At 32.7% G+C, this 25999-nt stretch overlaps 1 protein-coding gene across 14 annotated transcripts in view; it reads left to right on the forward strand.

Annotated features, from left to right (window-relative positions):
• The window catches only part of LOC121121966 (tight junction protein ZO-3), a 173516-nt gene that overhangs the window by 120124 nt on the left and 27393 nt on the right, over positions 1-25999 (forward strand). The window contains exon 1 of one of the 14 annotated variants that reach the window (XM_071890136.1): positions 3676-4064. The exons of 12 other annotated variants lie outside the window; for them this stretch is intronic. In XM_071890136.1, the coding sequence (XP_071746237.1) occupies positions 3816-4064 (249 nt within the window). In that variant the 5' untranslated portion in view covers positions 3676-3815. Of the gene's footprint in view, positions 1-3675; positions 4065-25999 lie in introns of those variants that run through there. One more of the 14 variants, XM_071890132.1, reaches the window with a different exon arrangement.

Consider the following 25999-nt stretch of genomic DNA (forward strand, 5'->3'; position numbering starts at 1 on the left):
ATAAGTTAATTAATTGACCTATAAATATAACTATGAATTTAGCAATCTATATGCAACATTTATTAATTAAATAATGTGTATCTGTCGTCTGGAGGACTTAATAAGTACAAATTATTTACAAGGGTGCCGTATTACTCAAGAGTTTAACTCGAATCGAGGGTGTTATTCAATTCAAAATTATGGCTTCTAGGAAAAGGCGAATATCTTGTTAAGTAAAAGATCTACATAATAACTTTTAATTGGAAATGTTTCTTATCTTTGACAACAGCAATTTTTAACCATTTTCATTCATTTTGAACATTTATATTTCATTTTAAAATTACGTGGTTGAAAATTTAACCTCTTGTTATTTGGATAATCCTAATGATTTATAAGAAAATATTATTTCCATAAGAAATATCTTACTGCTAACAAACTTTAGGCAATCTCAATTAAAACTATTGCAAATTCAATGACGTAAATTAGAAGTGATTGTCAGAAGTATATTGGTAAAAGATAAGAGGGACCTATTCAAAGATATTATAATTATAAGGCCAGAGGGCAGAATATAATTAAAAGGAAGTATGTGAACCTGACAGTATCTCTAAATGTAAGAAGAGCATAGGAGGAGTTGATCTCTTGGATGCTGTAACAGCTGAATATGGGGGGAAGTATAAGATAAAGGAAAGGGGCGTGACCTATATTTAACTTGTCAGTAGTGATCTTGCTGTTAAAGCCTAGGGACTCATGAAATCAAGAACAAATGTGTTTCTGCGTTATTTTTAAATATATATGTCATATTTACAATAGACCCTAATCAAGCATGGAACACTGAGGCAAAGACTCAGTTAGAGAAAGTTTGAGAGGCGACAATGGTCTCCACCATATCAGGTTTTCTTCTCAGCAAAGACGTTGCGAAGGTCCAATGTGTAAGGGAAACAATTTTTATAATCGTTTAAAAATGGCTACTGTACGCCCTTCAGCATTAGTATCCATATATGATGTAAAATAAGAATTGGGCTATTGCTCCTTTTTCTGACCTTTGTTATTTCAAGATTGTTTTAATGTTAACTCAACACATTTTATCCATCATTTCTTTGAATGAAGGTGATAAAAGGAGTTATGTTTCTTTCTGTAGACGAGGTGCGAAGGAGGAGAATGAAGAGCCACTTCTTCATTATTTTTATTTATTTCTTCCTCTGATGAATGAAATGAGCAACAACACCTGAGTCCTTTTCTTAATAATTTATTAATGGTACTCAAAATGGAGAGGATTAATATCTATACATACAGACATAGTACAAAGGAGATTTTTTTTTATTTTTACCTTACTTGTCAACTCATTAATTCAAAAGGGATTTGACAGGAGCTAATAATGACAATTATTATTATTATTAATACCAAAATAAAATGTTTGGGAATTCAATTCATAGCACCTTATTTGGTATAACGTTTAAGTACATATCTATGTGAGCAATAAAGGAAATTTTACCTAAAGAAATAAATGGGTACATATGATTTTTTCTGTCTGTTTTACATAGTTTATAAATTAGAACAAGAGGTATAGCCGAATTCAGCTTTATTAGATCAAATTTATATATTTTTTTTAAAAACATTATATCTGTAGAGGTCTTATTGTTGAGTTTGTGCTTAATAACTTCGAACTGCATGACTACATGATCTAAGAAATAACAATGTAGCAACGAGCGTCTGTAGCTAAAGCTCAGCTCGACATATTAAGAAGAAAAAAAAAAAAGGAAGATCATCTATATTAATATAGGAAAGTTTGTCTCCCAACGCTTCATTTTTGAGTGTGGGTCTCATATCTTGGACTGCTTGATCTAAGGAATAATAGTATAGCAACGAGCGTGTGTAGCTAAAGCTCAGCGCGTCATATTTAAAATAAAAATAAAAGGGGAGTTCTTCTATTTTAATCGAGGAAAAGTTTGTTTGTTTTTCGGTCGACCCTTCATTTCTGAATGTGTGCTTAATATCTTAGAACAGTGTGATTACTTCGTCTAAGAAATAACAAAGTAGCATCGAGCGTGGAAAGTTAAAGCTTAGCTCGTTATATTAAAAATAAGAAAGAGAATACATATCAAATATTAATAAAGTAAAGTTTGTCTGTCTTTTCCTCTGTTTGTCGGAGTCTAATAACTCTGGTTTATGGCGGGTACTTCCTCGTAATTCAATAAATTAAATGTTAAATAACTATTAAAGAATCACATTTCAAATAGAAACATGTGTTTTTGAAACCGTGTCTTTTAGATGCCTCATATTTATTAGTAGGGTTATAAATGACCCTGAAAATTTTAAGAATGTTTGAGAGGAGAGCAGCGTAGCTGTCGTGACGTTTTATTACATTACCTTCGAGCAGCTTTAAAATGAAAGAAAAACACAGGTCCCACTCTGTATTCTGCAATTACATAGGCTAGAACTACTCCCCCCATGTTCACGCTGTCATGATGGAAGCAATTACAATTTGAATGAGAGGTGTAGACGCTTCAAATGACAAATTCCAGAGGGTTGACGTCACATGGAGGCAGGCCTGGAATCAAACATATTTGTACTGATTTAGATTTTGTTCTTCTTGGCTGTATAGTGCTGTAATGGACTTATTGATGATGTAGGCAGTCCGGATGGAAATTAAGGCCCTAAATTATGCAGCGAAGGAAAAAATTTAAATTGTTGAAGTTGAAAAAAAAAACTCTAAAAATCAAGATCCCCCAGATCAGTGGTCAGATCAGGTGGGGGGATGGGATTTAAAAATTATGGTCGTCCAATCTCGTAGGGTATATAAAGTTTCGGAAAAACAAAGATAGGGGGACGGGGTGGGGGTCAAAAATTGTAATTTTTCCACGGAACGTCATAAATATATTACCCCAATAGAGACATGGGATAAAAACAAAGCATGTTTGTTTCAGCTGTCGTTTGGTTACTTAATGAAACCTCGTTAATAAAAAATAAGAAAGATAAAATCGTAAATAAATACTAGCGCAAGACGAGTTGGGTTAGTGAAGTTTATTTTGGTTCTTTCTCCTTTTCAAAGTCTTGAACAGCATTGATTGTTTTAATTATAATTATTTCTTGTTAAGCTCTGAGTAATCCCATCCCCTCTTTTCTATTTCTTTTCCTACAAAAGGTTGCGTGATACAATCAATCTAACGACGTGAGATATGCTTACTTATTCCTTATTTACAGGAGTATTTATATACATATCATAGTATCCAACTCCAAACTAACTTCATAGAGAAGATTTGACCATTGACTGAACAGGAGGGGGCATTCTAAGCTATTTCGTTGTTATTTCCATGATTTCTTATTTTATTTTTTGTACTTCACCTCTTCTCTTATTACATATTCATCACGACGATGTTTGGTTGCTTGGCTCTAACGTAACAAGTATCTCTTTAGATACTTGTAAGATGGTATAAATCTTTCCTCTCGCTCTTTTTAGGTTTTTTTTTTTCATATAATATGTATTCAAAATATTATAGGATAAGGTTTATAATAATAATATATATATATACAATTACGATTCCCTTCCCTTGGTGTTTTCGACTTTTTTTCTTCTTCTATTTCTTCTTCTTACTCTAACCTGCATTCCACCTCTTGACGCGATGATGATGATACAGTTGATACATTCCCTTCATGCGCCCGCGCGCCCACCCCAAAAATACACTTCAATATAGAGTCAGTCATCATCATTTCACCGGAGTGTGCAGTGTGTTGAATATTGTGTGTTCCGTCTTGTCAAATTCATATTATTGTTAGTAGTTAGTGTCCATGGATGTGAACCCCTTTTGATCTCAGTTACCAAACAATAGTGACTACCCATGATGGAGAGACGTAGCCGTAGCTCCACTCGTGGTGGTGCTGGTGGAGACTCATCTCTCCGTCTCCTGTCCTCACGACTCGTAGAGAGTATTGGGAATCGACCAGGAGGGGATGCGAGGACACTTAGTCCTGAAAGGAGTAGTCGTGCTCCTGGAGTTGAAATCCCTCCACGAGCTGCCTCCTATAACCAATATCTCCATGGACCCCCTCCAAAGCCGCCCCCTAAGAGCAATAATCATTCCTGCAAGGTAGGTTATCATAAATCATCAGTAATAGCAGCAAGACTTGCCTTGGAGCAAGCTCTGTTATCCATTCCATTTATTGCTTATTATAATTATCACTTGAGGTATTTTGCTAGTTTTTTTTTGCAAGTTTAAATGAATATATTACGTGGCCCCTCGACACTAACACAATCTATAATTATTTTTTACATATGGGTAACATTTGTATTCAGTGATGAATCCATTTCTATAAAGCAAATGATTCTTAGTACCCTCTTTTGAAGGCAAAATTGGTAGATTGTATGGTTGAAAGGGGCATTATCCAGACTGATATGATTATTATCTTAAACTAAATAAAGGTTCTTAACCATTTTTATTAAATTCCTTGGGTATCTAACTTCATAGCAGTAATTTGATTATTAGTCCTATAAATGACTAAAAAAGGATATTGAAATATTAGCTTATATGTATATATGAAGTTGACTTGATTTTTGAGAACATATTGTTTGAATGTTTACGCACAACATATACCTACATATATTATATATATGTAAATACCCTCCTTCATAGAAAGTATGTTTTTTTAACGTAACGAATTCATTTGTTTGATCATTTTCTGTGATGGGATTATGACTGCTTGATAATAAATAATTTTTGATAATATATACAAAATGAAGGGGAAATCTCCAGTGATGTGTGCGTAGATGATCACACAAACAATCTTTGTATATTGTATTTCAATTTATGTTGGTACGTTTTGACTCCATAACTTAAAGGGAACATCTGGGCCGTCAATATGTAAGCAAGTTAGTATGGTTTTTTCCTCAAAATTGAGTGTGAAGTACACTTGTATCCTTTGACGAATTATCTTCACAAGAAATCGTTCTTGTTTGGGTGTGTCACAAATTGCACGGAAAGTAGGCGAAACTGAGCGTCACAGTGACAGAATTTGATTTTTTTTTAAAAGCCATATTGGGTCCAATATAAGTCTCTTGAATCAAATAAAGTTTCTAAGCTTTAGCTTCAATTCTTTAAATTTTCAACTCATCCCACAAATTTGAATAATAAGTCTATAATTGACTCAAAGATGCATATTAAATATTCTTATGTACGTATGAAGGAAAATATTGAAGTAAAAATAAATTTGGATTTACTCCTTTTCTTGATTAATGTTCAAGCTTGTTTTTATGTCCATACACCACATATTCAAAATGAACTAACATAACACCTTAATGAATATTAATATCCCTTTGAAAGACACGCAAATTCAACTTAAAGTAGGAAAGTTGATCGTCACAATACAAAAATGAATAACTGATAGATTTGATGGTTGAAAAGTGCCTTATCGGGACCATTATAAGTTTGTTAAATCAAATGATGGTTACTAACTATAGCTAAAATTCTCGGATATCTTAACTCATCCCAGTAAGTTGAATAGTATGCCTATAATTGTCTCACATATGAGACATGGGGCTGTATGTACCTACATATATATGAAATAAAGAACTATATTTGGATTTTCTCCGTTCTTTGATTTTTGTTCGAGATTGTTTTTATTATGACGCACCATAATATACTGTAGGAACCTACTGACTTCATAACTTTGACTCAAAAGGAAACATGTAAGAAAAATAAAGAATTTTCTCTTTTTTTTTTTTTTTTTTTTTGACTTTTCTCTTTCTCTTGTTTAAAGACGAAACGATAGTTTTCTGTTTATATACATACTACAATATACATATACGTATGTACGCTCAACCTTTTAATTACCTATTAAAATAATACCCAAGGGGAGAGGAGAAAGAGAGGCGGAGGATGGTTCTCCAAATAATAATAATAAAAATGATAAAAAGATTCCATTGTTAAGAGATCCAATGGTCATCTTTTATGAGCATGTTTCGTTAAGAAAAGTTCATTTTTGTCTGTAACTTCTTCATTGCCAAATGAAGAAGTTACATCTAGAGCCAAAAGAAACCGTTATTACCCGACTCCAAATTAAATTTCAAAATTTTATATTACTTGCAATAGTAGAGGCAATGCCTAGAATAATTCCCCGTCGACAAAACAGACAAATTTTCCTTTAATAATATAGGAGATAACTTCCCAAAAAATCCTCAGCTGTACTCTACATTTCTCATGTAGCTATTCATTATTTATATCAATTCATATGACGCGTTCTCTCTTCAAGAATGAAAAAATAAAAATAAAAGTTTGAGAAGAAGAATTTAATATGTGATGAGTACTTTAGTCTCTAGAGGGCTCACTTACCAAAACAGTGCTCTCTATAAATAAAAGCTAATTACATCTATCTAGCTTCGATTGACAGTTACTCATCATTTTGTACGTGCAGCTGTCGTTTGAGTGAGTTGATGTGAGGGTTGTTGTGAAAAAGAAATTAGATATTTTTTATTGTAATTCTACACACATCTCCCAGTAAAGTTAGAGAGGGGTCGGGTAACCAGGGATGGGAGCATGACTGGGTTAAGTAGGTAAAGTTAAAAGACTACTTTTGAAAAATTAAAATTAAAAATTCAGGAAAAATCCTTTTATACCCTGATCCCTGATTTATTAATATACATTTTTTTTCTTTGTACATATATATACATCAATGAGCATTATAAATAGTACACCCTCTGACTTTTTTTCATAAATACAGATAAACTTTGCTTATATATCATGTTGGTAAGCATGTTCACAATATATGTTGACAATATCTGCCATTTTCCATAGTTACTTTGTTTTTGTTGGACGAAAAGTTTATACTCTTTTGGTGTGTTCCATGATTTTCTTTTATTGACAAAATGCCAGGGAAAAAACCAATTTAGGACAAAGTTCATTATAGACTTTTGAAAGATTGTGTATTCTTCTAAAATAGTTATATACTACAAAATGCAAAATTCTGATGATTAAGCAATATTTCAAAAAAAAAAACATTTGAAAATAGGTCTCTAAATCGATTTTTTTATTGAAGCACAGCAAAATACGTCTTAGTTTTATATCTGCCAAAAAAAAAAAAACACCTGAAGATGGAAACATTGGTATTATGTGTACCCACATAATCAAAAATAAATTTGAGAATCGAATGAGAATTGAATTCGTAGTTTACTATTTTGAAAATAACGGTTACTTTTTGATCTGACTTTGTATATTAGTCTTCTTCTTTTTTTTAACATTAGATACAAGATTCTTTTTTTTTTTTTTTTTTTTAGAAGCGTTTTTGAATATAAAAAAGTGCAACTAATCATTGAATATCTCTTTTTTGGCCTCCACTTAGCATAGTGCAATTCCATTCTTCGTGGTGGAGTACCACCCATAAAAATCAAAAGTTGTACTAAAAACCCTCCAATAATTAGTAACTGTGCCTCTCGTATATTAAGCCTTTTTTTTTACATTTCTAAAACAGTGCACCCTATAGGAGGTACAATAGTATTTTATTTGTCATTTTTCTATTCATAAATACTACGTCTTTTAGAGGAAAACTATATTAAAACTTTTGTTAGACTCTCTAAATTAATTATTCATTATATTTTTCTTTATTTTCTAGGTAAGAATTCCATTTTTTCCATAAAATTGTGAGATTTACAACTTCAAAGGACCTTTGCAACTTAACAACTTTGGTAAATAGGGCTGTAATTTTAAATTTCTTCATATTTTACCAAAAGGCATATTTATGAACTTTTGTCCACAAAACATTTAAATAACCACAGTGGTAACTATTTGATCACTTCTCTATTTTGTTAGTTTCCCTACATATTAAGATTTTATATGGGGTTGATATAAAGAGATTGGTCTGGTCACTCCATGACTTTAATGTGCATCTTCTTGAGCCACTCCTTTCTTGTATTGGCTGGATGTTTTGTGTCATTGTCGTGGTTGAAGACTCACTATACGGCACATTTTAAAGGAAGTTGTTGCACAATATGTTCAGGGGTCCACCATCCTTCACTCGATGCGGTAAAGTCATCCTTTCCCCTTAGCAGATAAAAAACACCAAAGCATATTGTTTACAGCCCCATGCTTGACTGTGGTGTGAATGATGTTCTTGGTGGTTATACTCAGTCACTTTCTTCCACCAAAAGCTTTATTTTGCTCATTTTCAGCCTCTCACTATTAAAATAAATCCACCATTAAAACCGCTCTTTTTTTGTCAGTAGACAAACTTACAACATCGGCAAGGGATCAAATACTTTTTTTCCCCACTGTATATGCCAAATAGATATATATTATAGCAAAACCAATCAGTGGTCATAGCTATACATTTTAATACTAGTAAAATAATCATAAATAGCTTATAACACCCGTCAAAATATCACTGAAAAGAATAAAAAAAGATTTGCCAAATATATACACAACTATTTTTATAAAGAATAGCAATAATAAGATCTGATATATCATTTAGGTATACATTTGCAACGAAAAAAAAAATATATATAAAAAAGTAGCAAATAAGCAATTTATTAAAACAAGTTGTAGTCACGTAGTAATTTAATAGACGTAGGTTCATGGTATGCATTTTCTTCCGTTAGATGGCGTAGCCATTAAATGATAATTATCCTCTTTGGTATAACCATACATACATTATAAGGCGTTTACATGTGACGTCAGTCCGCCATTTTGTGCGACTAAATAAGCAAGTTTTTTAACAATTTTTCACTGATATTAAGGAATAGTGAACTAATGGGTTCTCAAATGGTACCAACAAATAAAAGGACTCCCCCCTTACTGTATGTCAAAAATATATCCCTCAAAAAGTCTTGTTTTGGTATAATATCAGGTCCTAAATTATATTTAAGATATGTTATTACATCAGTATAGAAAATCATATTTCCATAGGGAGTGTTTGATGCACAAAAATAGCCACTAGGGCGCTCATTCCTGTCAAAAACTGACAGGATCTTAAATTTTAAACACTAAAAGAATGTTGAATTCCTGTCATAATATTCAAATTACTCCGGGGTATCAGTTTCTTGTGATATACACTTTGTTTATAGCTGGGATTTTTAACTCCTTCAACGAAGTTGAACAGAAGTTATGTTTTTGCCTATGTTTGTTTGTTTGTTAGTCACCAGGATTATGGCAAAAGTTATAGATAGATTTTGATCAAATTCGGTACAAAGATTCAATAGGGTCACAGTAAGAATCATTATATTTTGAGAGGTGAAAGTCAGAGGTCAAGGTAACACAAAACGTAAAAAATGTATAATTGATCATAATTTTGCAACAAATTGAGACGCATAACTCAATTTGATTTTATGTGGAGGTTTTGTGCTCTACCGAGTGTCCATTCAAGCTCAAATCTCGTCATGTTTTCAGTCATAGTTATTGTTTAAAATCTTAATGATTTTTGCCACAATACTAGTATCGTGCATCAGCAGACAAGTCGTGTGGGACGTTATAAAGTCCCTATTATAATGGAAATTACATTGGCATTATCTTTGTTTTTTTTATTCCATTTCTTAGTGTTAATCATTTGCTCAATCTTCGTAATTGTAGCGTCAATTTCTATCCTATTTTTCCACTTGGAACATGCCAAAAAATATCTTCTTTTGCAGCAGCCGAATTAAGTGTCTTTAGAATAGTAATAGTGATTGTTGTATGAGTCCTTATATATTCGGTCCATTCCAGTCTTAGAAGCGATCCTATCTGTCCATGGGACCGAACCTTTTGGACTGTCAGTACTAGAACTGTTTTAAAAAAGGATAAGAAATAAAGTTGAGTGAAGGACCAAACTTTATAAGATTTAAGACCGAGACTGAATTGGATGTGACTGCAGTTTTCAGTCCTTAGTAAGGATTGACACAACACTGGTAACAGTAGATACAATAGTTTCTTATATTTTCGGACATTTTCACAAAAGATGGACCGTTCCTCAGAAGAAGAAGCCTTGCAGAAGTTGCACATTATTTTGCGAGAAATATACAATACTGGACACTTTCAGAGTTCTGAAAATGACTCTTTTTGACACCAGCAAGGATTAAAAAAACATCTCTTCCTTTGCAAGACTCTTTTGAATGAGTCTTTTGAACTCTTTTTTCACACTTTTGGCCCACATACAGCCCTGATGCCAACCCACTCGACTACATCTTTAGAGTGCATGTTGAGGGGAAGGCCTGCAGTTCTGTCATCCAAAGACACTCTCCCTCAAAACCATTGTCAGCCAACATTGGTACGTCATGACTGAGGACTACATCCGCAGCGTGCGCCAGGCCTTCTGCCGCCACCTGGACCCCATCATTGCCACTAAGGGTGGCTACATTAAAAATAAAAAGGGCTCAGACACACATAGTATTTCATTTACAGGGTGTCCACGATAAATTGGAACTACTTAAAACTTCATCCAGATCCATAATGTGGATATTCGGCGTTAAATCAGAATAAATTAAAAGGTTGCGTGAGCAATACACTATAACTTCCACTACAACTGTTTTGAAAACAAACAATAGTCATCATGGAACAACCAAGGAGAGACGCCATCCTCGAATTTGCTCGCGCGGGACACAAGCCCTCTGCTATCTACAAGCTTCTTAACTACTCCAAGACCACGGTGTACCGGGTCTTCAATGCCTGGGAGGTTGAGGGGAAGGTCTGCTGCAAGGCCCACAACATGAGAAGTGACCGAATCCGCACTCCTTGCTTCCTTGAAGGCCTCCAGAAGTCCGTCAAGGCTTCGCCGGGGGCTTCCTTGTCCAGGTTGGCCAAGAACCGTTGAGTGAGCAAGCAGCTGGTATCCAAGGCTGTGAATGAGGACCTTGGGTACACGTCATACTGAATGGCCAAACAACACATCCTCACGGCATCTATGAAGGCCACCAGGCTCGCCAACGGTAAGCGTCTTCTCAATGACCTGAAGAGCCATGGAGGAAGAATCATCTTCTTCTCTGACGAGAACAACTGGACTGTCTACAGAAGCTACAACGTCCAGAACGACAGGTGGCTTGCCAAGGAGAGAGAAGAGGTCCCTGCAGTCTTCGCCATGAATTTCCCGTGCTCCATTACGAGGGAGTGGAATGCTGTCGATTCCGCGGAAGTCATCAGGGCATACAAATCCTTTAGGGGCAGGATGGAGAAGATGGTGGCTGCTGAGGGAGGACATGTTGAATAAATTTATTGTTTAATATATTGTCTAACTTTTTCATATTAGCAAATGCACTCCAAATTCCATTTTTATCAAGCAGGTTGAATTTTAAGATAGTTCCAATTTATTGTGGACACCCTGTATAGAAATTATATTGTTGATTAATAAATTATATCTTGTTCAAGTTTAAAATTCAAAGCGTTCAGATTTTAATGGACCACTCGATATGGGTGTTGCAATGAGTCAATGATCATCTTGAATGAAGGGTCTTTGATTCCCCTTCTATTTATGAATCTTTTAAATATGACATTTTAAAAAATGATTGAAAATTATACCTTTTATCATTTTCTTCTTGAGATTCAAATACAGAACTTTTCTCTCCTTCAACAAGATCAAATATACTATTGTTGTTAGCATACTTAATGTAACTATGACTACAAATCTTTAATTGAATTTGTTTGACTGGGAGCAAAATGCTTAAAATATTGAAATGTAATTATGAATTCACAATATAGGAAAAGTTTATAAGGAGTTTGTTGTGAGTTTATTATTGGTATAATTTTGATAGGCCGGCCATTCGTTTTGGGTCATTGTGCTTTTTTTTTCTTCTCTTTTTTTGTGTGTGTATATATTTCCAATTCGATGTTGGTTGTGGTTTTTTTGTCTTCATCGAATACACTACCAAAAAAAAAAATATTAAAAAAATAGTCAAGAAAATGAATACCTCTCTTTCTTTACAAGATTCTTCCAACATCTTTTTACCTATATATATACAACATATACACAATGATTATAAATAAATTATTCAATAGCGTGTGTGTGTAGGCGGGATTTTCTTTCATTTGAGAGGTTATTTTTCTTCATTTATTTATTTACTTGGTTATGTTATTATGATGTGCCTACTAATAAATGTTTATGTTTAAAACAGCTACAAACAATTTAATCCAACTCGCAGTGTTTATGTATAATTATTAGGTATGATAATATTGTATACATTCAGGTGAGTGTAAAACCAAGCCACTTGAGCGAATGCCATACAAATATGGTAGTTTTGAGGGTTGTAGGCCTTCCTTGGACAAGTATCCCCTGTCGTTTGATCCCCTAGCAGTTCACTCCCCGAACCATTTACCCCCTGAACCATCCAACCACCAGTATTTTACTCCCTATTACTGTAAATAGCATCCATACGAACAAACATTCATTCTTTTAACAACCATACATTCATTCCTTTAACAGACGTACATTCAATCACATAAATAAACATACAGTCAATATATATCCAATAATAAAACTACCAAAAATGCAATCCTTTAACAACCATACAAACATTAATTTAACTTAATTAAGTAGAAATATTTATTGAATCTTATGTCATGCTTATGCGAAACAATTTGGATAAGTATTTATTTTAATTGAAAAATATTTTTATTTTAGTTTTAAAATTTTGATGATTTATATATAATTACTCTCCGATTTGAACTTGAAAGTTGCATTGCCCAACAGCCGTTCCAAAACAACAATAACATTCATTTTTTGATTTTGGCCCCCTATCATTCATTAACCGTACTTCTCAAAAATAATAATACAAAAGGATGGAGGTAAAGGTTAGATATGCTGATAGAGATCGCTCAAGGACTACTAGATAGACAGATTGAAGAAAGAGTTGAGTCAGCTGTTGATTGTAGTAGTCACTTTACTTCATTCTATAATATTACTTGTGACATCATACTAAGGAAACAATAGCAAACAAATCAATGAAGCATAGTTTGAATTGGAGGACTGCAGTCAACAGTTGTTTCAATTATATCTCAAGTCCATCTCTCTTGCAGTCCTTGGATCACTATTAGTATTAGCAATGGACTCCTTCCTCACTGATGTTGTTAAAACTTTTAAAATAGGGAGGAATAATTAATTCATACGAGATTTATACTTTGCTCTTACTAACATATACTTTTTATATACATATATATATATATTTATGTTCACTGCTATTTAGCTAATATTCACATTCCTAATAATTTAAAATACGAGCTGTACTCGTATACCTGTTGGTATGAAAAAATAACCAAATAAGCGACATAAAAGCCTGACGATTTGGATAATTGTTGGGTCAAAAGTAGCTTAGCTGTCTTAGCGTTTTATTAAATCAGCTAAGAGCAGTCAAAAAATGAGGGAAACAAATTCCACTCCGTATTTGTCAAAGGTATAGGCAGTAATTACTCCCAAGTTTATCTTGAATCGTACTGCGAGTCCAACAAGGACTTACATTTATAATTCCCACAAAAATCCTCAATGTTACTCTCCGTTTTTCCTGAGCACACTCACTCTATACTTAAATGTTCTCTCTTCAAGAATTAAACAATTATGATAACAGCTTTGGAAAATAAAAAAACACAAGTCTATTTGCACGCGTTAAGGTCATATTTTGTACAGCTCTAATAATTAGATTACAAAATGTGGAAATTTGCTCTTGAAATTCTGGTGTCGTACTGGGATGGCTCCGAGTAATACTCGTGCTCGGAATATCAATGTAAAAATACCAGCAATTTCATTTTAAGTATTTCGATCTTCATTTATTGCCGGCGGGTACTCTTGTGTTCTGGGCCGGGGATATATCTTATATTAAGCATTATTGACGATTACTTTTGTACACAAAGGATGGGTCAACGGAAACCCATATCTGGATATTTTTGAACTGATACAAAAATTTGATCTAGGTTGGCTCATAGTAGAAAAAACTGTCAATTGTATATATTTGGAAAGAGTAAACATTTCTACGATGACGTCATACGAAATTTTATTGGGAAATCAGAACTGTACTGTCCTTAATCATATCGACTCCAGCTTTCCATGTTGGTCTTTTTTGCCAGATTTTTTCCACTCTTACATCTTATTCAATATTGTTATCTAATGTCTTGTCGGTACCTATTTAGGACTGAAGACAGTACTCAGCTCACTCTTGGTCCGGTCTAGTGCAGTCCTGCTTATTAGTCTTATAAAGTTTGGTCCTTCACTCAACTATATTTCTTTTTTTCTTTTTTTTATCAGCTTTAATACTAATAATCCTATGGACCCAACCTATTACCAAATAAATAAGGACCGAAATAATAGCAGTTTTAGTTTTTATCGTTCAGCTTTGAGTATCGCTATTGTTATATAAAGAATACAGTTGAAATTATATGACGGTATTGCCTAATTATCTTAGTAATTCTGCCTTTTTTTTCATCCATTTCAGAAGGAAATGGTGAGAGCTATGATTAGAATTGCCAAGTGTGTCAAGTTCATGATTTTGAGTTAAATATCAGATTACACTGATTTGTTTTCGAACTGAGTCTCAACACTTTTTTTTTTTTTTTTTTTTTTTTTTTTTTGTAGTAGTTCAAATAATGTTTCGCCTGTTCATGCGCCCCCCCCAAACTTATCTCTGTTTTACTTAACCCTTCGTATTCTGTTTAAAATTATATATGTATTATTTATAATGTATGTATATAATCAAGAGTTTAAAAAAAAACGCCCCATGTATTTGGTGGGGGATATGTATAGGGGATAAGACGTGGGTGTATGCGGATAATTGTGTAGTGATGTGGAATATCTACATACATACTAGTGTTGTGACTAGGTTCGAGAACTGCATAATTTTGTCATTGCGTACTTGAGTGACTTTTTCTAGATCTTGGACTCATTTTCAAATCGTGAACCAATTTTTTTGGGGGTCTTAATCTATAGACCAATTTTCCACCTATTTTATATATAATTTATACAACATTTTTAACTTGATATGACATTATTGTATGCACATGTGCACCATTTTGAAACATAACTGACGCCATCAATAACACATTGGCTGAAAAGTCTCAGCCTTAACAAAAAAAAAAACTTTTATTTTTTTCGTACAAAATTGCCTTTTTAAAAATTATTGTTAATTCTTTGTTTTATGGAGAGAAATCCTCATCACTTTGCTAAGCTATTTCTCAGCTTGAAGGTTATTTTCTTAGATCAAGAAGTTGTATAAAATTAAAACAAGAAATTGTTTTTGGTCCATAGTTTTGAAAATAACCAAAGTTGCGTATCACTTAGAAAGAATCCCTCACAAACTAAAGAACAGATTGTCATAATTTTTTTACGGCTATCCATTGAAGGTAGAGGTACTAACTGATGATGAGGTAAATAAGGAAAATGAATAGCGCCATCTATGTGTGAAGCCAGGGCTTTTCAGCCGATTTGTTATTTCATTTATAAAATCGGTCTAGAATGAATTTTAAATGGGTCGGATTTTTTGTAACCCCGTTCCCACGGCATTATTTCACAAACACAAAAATTATACACTGCATTTTATTGTTAGTTATCAATTTTTTTGGTTTCTTTTTCCCCTAATCCATTTTCTAAACTTAAATAGTTTTAAGTTTGTATTCGTTCTTAGTTAACTATGAACAGTTTTCTATAATTAATGCATAATAATTCCATAGTTGGGAATAATTGGCCGACAATTCCCAGCCACCATCTGATTTTGGGCCTTCTTCAAATGTTATTTTCATATGAAAGGTTACGTGATACAATCAAGGTAAGAAGGTGATCCAGACTGATTTTTTATTTGCTACTTATCTAGAGCGAACTTCTTTAAAGGGCCGAATTAGTTCGGTACACCAAAAATCAGAGTGTTCTCAGACCGGTCTAGGATTTTCAGACTCCAACCCAACACTAATAGTACATACTAAGGATTCTTCATCTTTGTTTCTTCTTTTTTTCCTCTCCTCTCCTCTCTCTCTCTCTCTAAATCATCATCTATTGTTGTTTATAATATTTATGAAAACGTTTAGAAATATGCGATTAGAACGGAACAACAACAAGATTTTTTTGTATTTTCCTTTCGGCTTGTTTTCCCTGGTTCTAATGGTTTTTTCCTTCCAAAAAAAAAAAATGAAAATATTGCTCATGGAAGAGATCAAAGGTACATTTAAACATATTACATATAGGTAATTGAAATCTCTATTGATTCAATAGCTATACCCAGTCTACTTTCTACATAGAACTTTTTTTTTGACAAATGATTAAAGTTTCTCTCCATTTCTCTGTTGTAGTATACATACTAAGGTGTCTCATGTCCATGAAAATTATGTTTGAGCAGAATCACGGCGAAATATCATTAGTAAATAATAAACACAGCTAAATATAAATATATTTATTTTTACACTTAAACAAGAAATAATACCCTTTAAGCAAGTCTTTCACAAAAGCTTTAAAACCAAGTGGTGATATGAAGAACATGTGATCAATTTCTGAACAAAGTAGTGTTCTTAGCAACGTTATTTTTTGCCCGCTTGATAAAGTCTTGAATATTACTATATAATCTAACTACACAGCCTCCATGAATTCACCCTTTTAACTGAATGTACGATCTAAATTCTACGAAGGAAAAATAAAGTTGTATACGTCATAAGGGAATATGACAAAAAATGATATACTGACGTCATCTATGGGTTAATAAAAACCGAATTGGGGAAAATTAGATTTGACATATGGTACGTCGTTACCTTTATTGATCCTCGCAACCTTTCCTCCAAAAAGATATAGAAAAAAGCTCCGAAATTATCTAGTACTGGGCGAAAAAAGTCAACCCTCCCAACCGCTAATTATTTATATGACTCTTAGACTATCATTCTTTATTATTACTCCACAATTTATAAAATGAGTTACATATATATATATTTAATAATATTCAAATCCTACGTAGTATTTATTATCTACTATAATACAGGGACGGGCAACTTCCATGATCAAAAGGGCCAAAAAAAATTCAGCACTATCATTGGAGGGTAGCATGACCTTTATATATATATTATTATTGATATATTTGCGGGCAGCACTAAGTGAGGACGAGAACCGCCAGTTGCCCTTCCCTGCTATGATATAATATTGCTTAGTAATATTTTATTTAAAGTGTAGATATATATACGAATATCCATTATGTATCAAGTTAGACGAGGGAATCGATAGCTGACACATATCATATACATAATACATAAGGTATTTTGTTGTGAGGCTTGACGGATATATAAATAAAATACATACGCTAAGACATAAAAATCCCGACCATGTATCTCCTCTAGCTATCAGGAGCGTTTTTTACTTTGTTGTAAAGTTTTAATCCTACCCTTACTTCTCAATTTTCATGTTCCTGTTTTTTTTAAATTATGTAACCCGAGCCGGACCCATAACTAAAAGTAATTAAAGTCTAAGTAATAAACACACATTTTTGGTGGATATTATATTTTTAATGAAATGTATGTTATGATATAATTAAACACCGGATTTCCCGGGAAAGCGGAATACATTGAGAGAAACCCTAATAGTCGTATTGCTTCTTCTAACTAATTGAGTAGCAGCTCCCTTCTTTAATTCATCACCCACGCAAAAGCCATGGTCTCCTCATTTTCATATGATGTTAAATGTGTTTGTTCATCTATCATGTAGTATTCAAGGCCTTTCAGGCTTGTTAGGTAGTATCTCGGATATTGAGTATTTTTGGAGATACCGAGTGAGTGAGTGATTGATTCGTGGTTTCATCTTGTTAGTCATTTTTCCAATAATACATTTAATATGTGATAATCATTTGGCTTCTTACTGCGACTAGATACATTGTTTAAATTAGAACATGGTCGTGAGTAGTGGAAAAGGGACATTTTCCCTTCCAATATTTTAAAGAAGTTGTTGATTCGTAAATATTGGCTCCAGTTTATTTTGCCACATTCAATAATTTAGCTGCCTTTTTACCTCCGCAATGAAGCCTTATGTTTTTGCCTCTGTTTGTTAGTTATTCACTAAAATTACTGCTAAAGATACAAATTATTTTTCTATCAAACTTGGTAGGAAGATTATATATGGGTCTAGTAAGAGGCCCATTATTTGTGAATATTCCGACCGATATACCATTTTCCCCCCTGATTTTCTTCTTTTTCGCCTTTAATATGTGATTACTTTTTTTTGCAAAATAATATATGGTCTTTTTTTTTCTTTTTTTAATAATTTTTTTAATTACAATTTTAATAATAATTAAAAAAAAGTTAATGAGGGTTGTTTTTATCTATTGTTAAAAGGTCATTTCATATAAATACATTTATTTTATTTTTCAAAAGACCTTTGAAATTTTTTTAAAACCCCTGCTATAAAGTTTCCTATTGACATTTTTACGGCTCCAATACTCCGTGGTACCAGCTCTGTTTGTAGGTATCAAACCTTCTTATTCTAGTTTGAATCTTTTCACTTGGAGTCCCAGTCGAATCTGAAATCTCTTTTATTTATTAAATTATGGCAAGGCCGTCGTAAGGGGTGGGTCCACCCGCAGTAATAGAGAATTTGTTGTTATTACCATCCAAAAATGATTCCTTTTGTAGAGAAAATTTCAATAGCAAAACGGAGGGAAAAAACAATATTTAATAGTTCTATTTTCTAAAAAAAAGAGGTCATGGGTCTTTTCTAAATAAATTAAACTCCCTTCAAAATAAAATCATCCTGTGGGCACCCCTCTAAGGATAGTTAAGTACGACTTAATTCTACGAGTCAGACTAAATAAGATACAGAACTATTTACGTTTATTAATGTCATTCTTTTGGACTGGAAACACTACTTTTCTAGCGCGGATGTTGTTCATAATTCAGGGTCTTACTGTATGTGCAATACATATATACCTATTAAATATTACTTAAACACTTAATTAAAATAATTAAGATGTTGACATAATTAGTGAGTTATAGTTTTTTTTGTAGACTTGCTCACTTTCACTTCCTTTTGGAAATGGCAATAGATTTTGTTTTGTTTGAAGAAATATATACGAGCATAGTATACTGCAGTAGGTATATTATGTGTGTTAAATCATTTTTCATGCGATAATTGTCTCTCTATTTCCCCTGCATACCTCCAAAAGAGGTCATAAGATAGTCATGCTTTACGTACGTCTTCGTCTTAATTTCCTGTTCATATATATATATATACTATGGCACGATTTTTTTGTTCATTCTATTTTTTTCGTCTTTGTAAAACAAATTCCTTGATTTTAAATAAAGGTATTCTTTTTCATCAATAGATGTCGCTCTCTTTCCAAGTATGTATATTTGGGGGTTTGTTTTTCAACTTTTTCCAAATTTACATTACAGCTTGTTCGGAAAAGTTGGAATATGATAGGAAAATAACCTATGCAAAATTTCATTTTCTAATGTTCTAATCTTTAAGTTGCACATCTCGTTCAAAGTTTTGAAAGGAGACAAAAGTTCTTTATCTCGTTAATAAAGATTAAAATACGGCATTGATCATTATTTGACATAAATAAATGATGATAAACATTGTCCTAACCTATAAAAAATATTAATTAAGTTTGGAATAAAAAGAGATATGATCTTTTCTATCTAAAAATGTATAATAAAAGATGCGTGCAGGCTATACGCGGATCATCAAAATTTCCTAACTTTTTTTATTACATAGGTCAATTTTAGCAAAATTATTTTATATTGAATATAAAAATGTCTTTAAGGTATCTATATTTAGTATCTACTTAGTCACAACTTTTCCGCACTTGCCATTATCGAAATTCGAAAAAAGTTGAAACACAAACCGTGCTAATAATGGATATGCCTATTGTCCAGTGCTTCCCTCTATGGATACTCTTCTTCTTTTGTCCACAAGGTTTCCATTCATTTTTGTAAATTTATTACTCATAAATAGAGGTATATAAAACATGTTTCTAGTTGGCAAACTCAATCGGTTTTTATATTTTCATAAGCTGGTCTCATTATTATTTAATTATGAACGACAGTACAATAAGTAATAACTAGTGTTAGCCCCATGAAAGACAGAGAGAAGAATGAGGGCTTGCTCGGTACTTCAAAGTTATAACTGTAAGTATTTGTTGGACTCAGAGTAGAATTGAGGGTCGACGTCGGAGTAATTATTGCCTTATATAGACCGTACATGGCTTATTGTAGTTCACCTTTATTAATCCTTTCGTTCACTTTTTTGAATTCGTTTAATCGTTCATCGTTGTTTATTTTTTGTTCAAATTGATGTTCTCTTTGAATTTTTGAATCAAAATATGTTATGTGTACTACTATAAAAAGTTTTAGAAGGTTTTGTATTTTTGGACTAATGATGGAAATATACTCTTTCATCGTACATATTAGGCTTGTTAGTCAATCCATGAATCTTTTCTACCATGGATAATCCATATTGTGTAATGATAATTAATAACAAGTAGTGATTAGCACTTATTGCGTTCGAATCGTTGTGTTTTTTTAATTATACTATTAATTTTGTTAACTTTTTTGTCTCGGGTTCCAACTCATTACATACTAAAAATTTTAACGGTATGAATTTATTATAAAGTTGTACATTATTCAATCATTATTTATTTATATTTTAAGACTGAATATCCATGAGGAAAAATGGTTTTAAGGCGAAATGTCATGAGGCAAAATAGTTTAATGCAAAATAATCCAATGCCGAATTTACGGTAGAGAATCATGAGCAGTACTCCCCAATACCACAAATGAAGTCATGATTACTCATGTAATCGTATGTGAGAAAATATATGTATCCAGAGAAATCGAAGTACTTTATGAAAATATTAATAAGCAATTGGATTATAGAAGAAATTGAATAGGGATCTATGATAATTTATATAAATAAAAAATAAACGATTTAAAAAGTTTATTTTTTGTCATTCATCGGTCACTTTTTTGAATTCGTTTATTGTTCATGATCGATAAATGATTTACACTTTTGAACAATTATTAATAAGCCTGTGCCAGACTAATTAGCGAGTTTTTACATCACTTTTAAAGTAATGTAAAGCTAAGAGGTTGCGTGAGTAATATATTAACTCATATGTTCCGTTGGGTACTTTTTATTTATGTATTTATATATGAACTATTTCTTTAAATATGCATATAATATTATTTTGTATAACGTGCATGCAAGTCTATTCAAACAATAAATTCATTGAAAAATAAATAGTAAATACGTAGAATGAAACATTCTTCGCTCTGAATAAATGCCCTTTGGCTGACATAAGAATTTATTTGTTCCTATTTTGTATGGTACATCCATTCCATTTATTCAAAGCATTTAAATTAAATAAATTATATGTAGCATGATTGTTAGGATGAGGCAAATTCTTAAATTTAGACTGAACACGCTTTGTCTTTTTTAAACTGTTGTGTATGGATCTAACTGATGTGCCCATATTCAAGCCAATTTCTTAAATAAAAATTGGAAACATTTTCAATGCGTCCCCTAAAAATTATATAATACCAGACTAGGTAGGCGGGTGTTGCTAGTGACATAAAGCAATTAAAATTAATTTAATTCCTTTATAGGATTCTTTATTTATTATTAACTTTAATTTTAACTAAATGGACAGTTTTCAATAATATTTTTAATTATGATATTTTTTTAATAAACACTTTTACGACTAGTATAAAGGAATACATTTTAATAAAAATGAAACTATTAAATATCAAAATTGTGGACAGTTGAGCAAGTCAATCGCTGTACTGCTGGCTCAACTTATGGCCAAAAACCCTTTATCTTATTGTCATTTTTTCCTTCTTTAAATATTATAATCTCCTTAAAAACTAAGTGTACAGACATACATACCAAAGTGCCGTGAGAATAATATTTAGAATTTTATGTTCTTTATTTTTTGTTTCATTTGAAGTAGCCTTTTGCTAGTAAAAATATTAGTTTTATAGAAAAGGGCTATTTTGAGGCTGCGGTGGCCTTGAAGCCCAAAAAAAAAATGGTTACAGAACTGTTTCTGGAGCCTTAAAAAACTATATGAAAAAGTTTGAGCAAAATCCATTAATTGGTTTTCCCGTGAATCCTGGAGACACACAGACATTTGCATTTCATATATAGATTATTATTATGAAATAAAAAAGACGGTGTTGGACTACTTTTGTACACCTTTGAACGGGAAACGGGCACCCAAAACGGAAACGTCTGGTCGCTTTACCATATCCAATGCTATAATCCAATGTACGTGCACACGTAAGTTTGGATCTCATCCTCGTCGCCAGTGTTGTTACTTACTTAAGTAAAGTTAAAATAGTTAAGGAAGATTCTATGCTCGTTGCCCAAAATGTAAGGAAAGGGAATCGACAATATGGAATAAATAACGAGAACGATAGCCCCAAAATTTATCAAAACCATTTTAAAATTACTTATACCAATAGGTTTATTTTATAAATAAACTAGCAGAGGGTGCCTGCGATTCAGAGCTGAATAGAGGGGACTAAAAACAAAGAATGAAGGTAAAATAAAGAATAAAGAAGGAGAAGAGAATCGGGAAGAGAAAGAGAAAATTAAAGCTCTCTGACATAAGGATTCACTCAATATAGTCTCTGTTGGCCTCTATAACAGGGATTCAATAATTGGGATTCTGAACCGCGTGCAGGCCCTGGTAACTGGATTCCGATCTAAATTATTGCATTCTATCATCAGGGACTTCTTGGTTGTGTGAGGAACTATGCTGCTGACCTTTGACTCGATGTAGCTCTATGAAAAATAATCAATTGTATTCAGTTGAGGCTAACGCATGCATAACCCTTATGCACGTTATATCTTTTTCGTTTTATTTATTGATAAATATGAATTACTTTACAATGATTATTTTAATTAATAGTTGGGAGGAGGAGTAAAGGAGGTGAATTCAAGTGGAGCTATTAATGTAGGTTTGTAGAGGCAATTAATAATATAATGGGAGTCTATTAATTAATGCTCAATCATATTTATTCAAATGTATTCAAAAAAATAATAATGTAAACGCCACTCTCAAATAAGGGTTGGTACATATTTTATATAAAAAAAAATCCTTTGATCGTTTGTAGGAGTATTTTTGGCAAATAAATTTGTTAGTTTTGAGCAAAACTTTGGTTTTTTGTTCATATTACATAAGTAATTATCCATATTTGAAAAATACTCTTGAGTAAATATTCAATACCTATCTTTTGTTCTCGAGGAATTTTACCGGGTTTTTCCTGTGGGTCTAACAAAGCGATAAATTCCCAAAAACCCAGGATGCTGACGGATAAATTCTATTAGGTACGTTATTTAGTCGATTTGGTGCACCTGAATTGTTTAGCGTAGTGTTATAGCACGGTCATATTTTCCCCCGGTCTCTCACTATGAACCAATTTCCTCTTCTATTGACTTATACTATCAAATTATTTCAAATTATTCACAAATGAAACACTTCAAACCTCATAATATAACGTCAATATACTCTTGTTCACAATTGTCGAATCACAAATAATGTGTTTCGACAATTCATCCTTACTACAATTGATAGGAGTGAAGAAAATAAACGGATAGCTAGCACTGATAATGGTTAAAAGACCGGATCGATTAGATTAATAAGAGTGAAAAGGGAGAATAAGGAATAGAAATGTGGTTATACATTTACCTACATATCGTCATTCATTCACACACCCTTGATCAAAAAAGTACAAGGATTTGATTTTTGTAAAGTGTGAAGAGAATAAGAGCTGTTTAACGTCTGATACGACTTGTGTGCAGAGGCATGACGCTAGTATCATGTTATTACCCCTATAGGATTTTAGACGATAATTATAATTAAAGACATTTATAAAGTGAAAAATCCCAGCTGAAAAAATATCAAATAATTAAGACTTTTGAAAAAAAAATCAAAAATATATACCTGTTTACAAAATAATTTCAAAAATTAATCTTAAAATAAATTTCTACCCCTATTTGTACGTTAAAATTTTTCATCCTGACAAAAAAATCTATCAAAAAGCAAACATTTCCTTTATTTGTGGGAAGGAGATAAACTAACCTACCGTTTGCAGACGCTCCTCAGCTCAGTAGACAGTTTTAAACCTATCAGAATGCAAAGTGATATTTTTTACTCTCATTGATAGGTTTGTCCTCTTTTTAGTATCTACAAACGTACATCGATATCTAATCAGCAAAAGGTGATCCCTATGCCTTGATTGTTAGGGTTGAGATCCTAATAAACAAATACATATATAATTCTGCAAAGTGGACGCCTTCTGTTTCTTTTTTTCTTTTTTCATAATCACGATTTTTTGCTTATTGTTATTACTATCGTAATTAACGTAACATGAATGAGAAGAGTTCTCTTCCTTAATTGATATGTCGTGTTTGATGTAATTTGTTACAGTTATGACTAAATGAATCCATCATGACTGTCCTGGTTGGTGCTTTAATTAGAGTAAATCTATGAACCAATTTATAATCATGTCATGTTCGAGATATTGAGCCATGATATACATACATATGTATGGAACCACAGTCCAAGAAGGGCTACATATTCTGCGTATATAATTACACAAACAGGTTGTAACCAGGTATGCATTTTTTTTAAGAAGACAATAATGTATATATATTCAAATTTTCACCCGCCCCTTCTTGGAATATCCATGAAATACTATAGCCCTCAAATAATGACGCAGGACTTATATTCCCACATGAGGGGAATGTAAAAGGATAATCTTTACTCAATTCCTTCAGGTGGGGAAATGGAGAAAAACAAGCTAAGCTGCATGCGTGATTATTCTATATGTCTACGTGTACCATCGTATCACGCAATCTTTCTTTTGAAAATAATCATGAAAAAAGACACAACTTCAGTTGGTAGTTTGGCAATTCTTCCCAAGTACAAAAAAAAAAAAAAATTCAATAATTGATTGGAATTGTTCACAGATTCAAAGCAGAAACATCGACAGTTGATAACAAAATACAAACTGTCAACGAAATTAAGCCATGTTGTACTATAATAGTGTGATAACGAAGACCACGTACCCAAGATTTATACACGTTTTTTTTGTCTGTTATTACTATCTACACAACCCCCATGAATTTACCCTTGTAACTGAATTAACCAGCTGAATATAATAGTAATTAAATATATTTATTTCTCAATTTGGGGGAGGGGGGTACAGTTCCTCCAGCCACCCCCTTTGCAGATACCCCTATATTTATATACCTTTGAAAACAACATGATAGCCCGACCCTTGTTTGGTGTTCCAAAAAAGAGAGGAAGTTCCTATGGGCTTATCTTTGAAGGATTCATGAAATTTTTTGATTGACCCCTAAAATACCGGGTTGATCGTATCTAGTGGCACACATTTTATTATTTTCAATCTAGAATAACATTGATGGAAAATCACGGAGGAGGCCAATAAGACATTTTATCTCTGAACAGAGAAAAGGAGATTCTAAATCTTCAGAACAAAAAATCCAGCCGAAACCATGGCTTTGGGCGTTGTGGATTCTGCCATCCCATTTTTGAGGAGAGGAAGGAGCGGTTTAAAGCAGATGCTTATATCCAACTTCTAGATAAGAAAGTTCTGCCTTGGGCCAAATAAAAGTTTTGAGACAACTATGTTTTCACAAAAAATGGAGCTCATTGTCATCCCACCCCTAAGACCCAGGCCTTCTTGAGAGACAACTTTGCATACTTTATGGATCTCAACCTGTGGACGCCCTTGACTATAGATGCGAAACCTTGGACTACTCTATTTAGACACTTCTGGAGGCGAGAGTGTGAGTTACTCCTCACAGGAGTGTCCAGTCTCTAGAGGCTTCTACCAAGAAGGAGTGGACTAAACTCGAGTCTGACTACCTAGTCATGGTCTGCAAGGGATTTAAGCCTCCTATTGAGGTAATTATTAGAGCTGAGGGCTCACATATTTAGTAATAGTTGTACAAAGTACTATTTTGAGATTATTTTCATAAATAAATGTTCTCACAAAACCTCTCGTTTAAATGTTAATATTGAAAAAATAAATGAAAAGTATACCACGTGATAAGATCAATACTGTATAATAGTTGTTGTTTTTTTAATAGGAAGTTTTGT

The sequence above is a fragment of the Lepeophtheirus salmonis genome, chromosome 7 (assembly GCF_016086655.4).
Source record: "Lepeophtheirus salmonis chromosome 7, UVic_Lsal_1.4, whole genome shotgun sequence".
In the NCBI taxonomy this organism is placed as follows: Eukaryota; Metazoa; Arthropoda; class Copepoda; order Siphonostomatoida; family Caligidae; genus Lepeophtheirus; species Lepeophtheirus salmonis.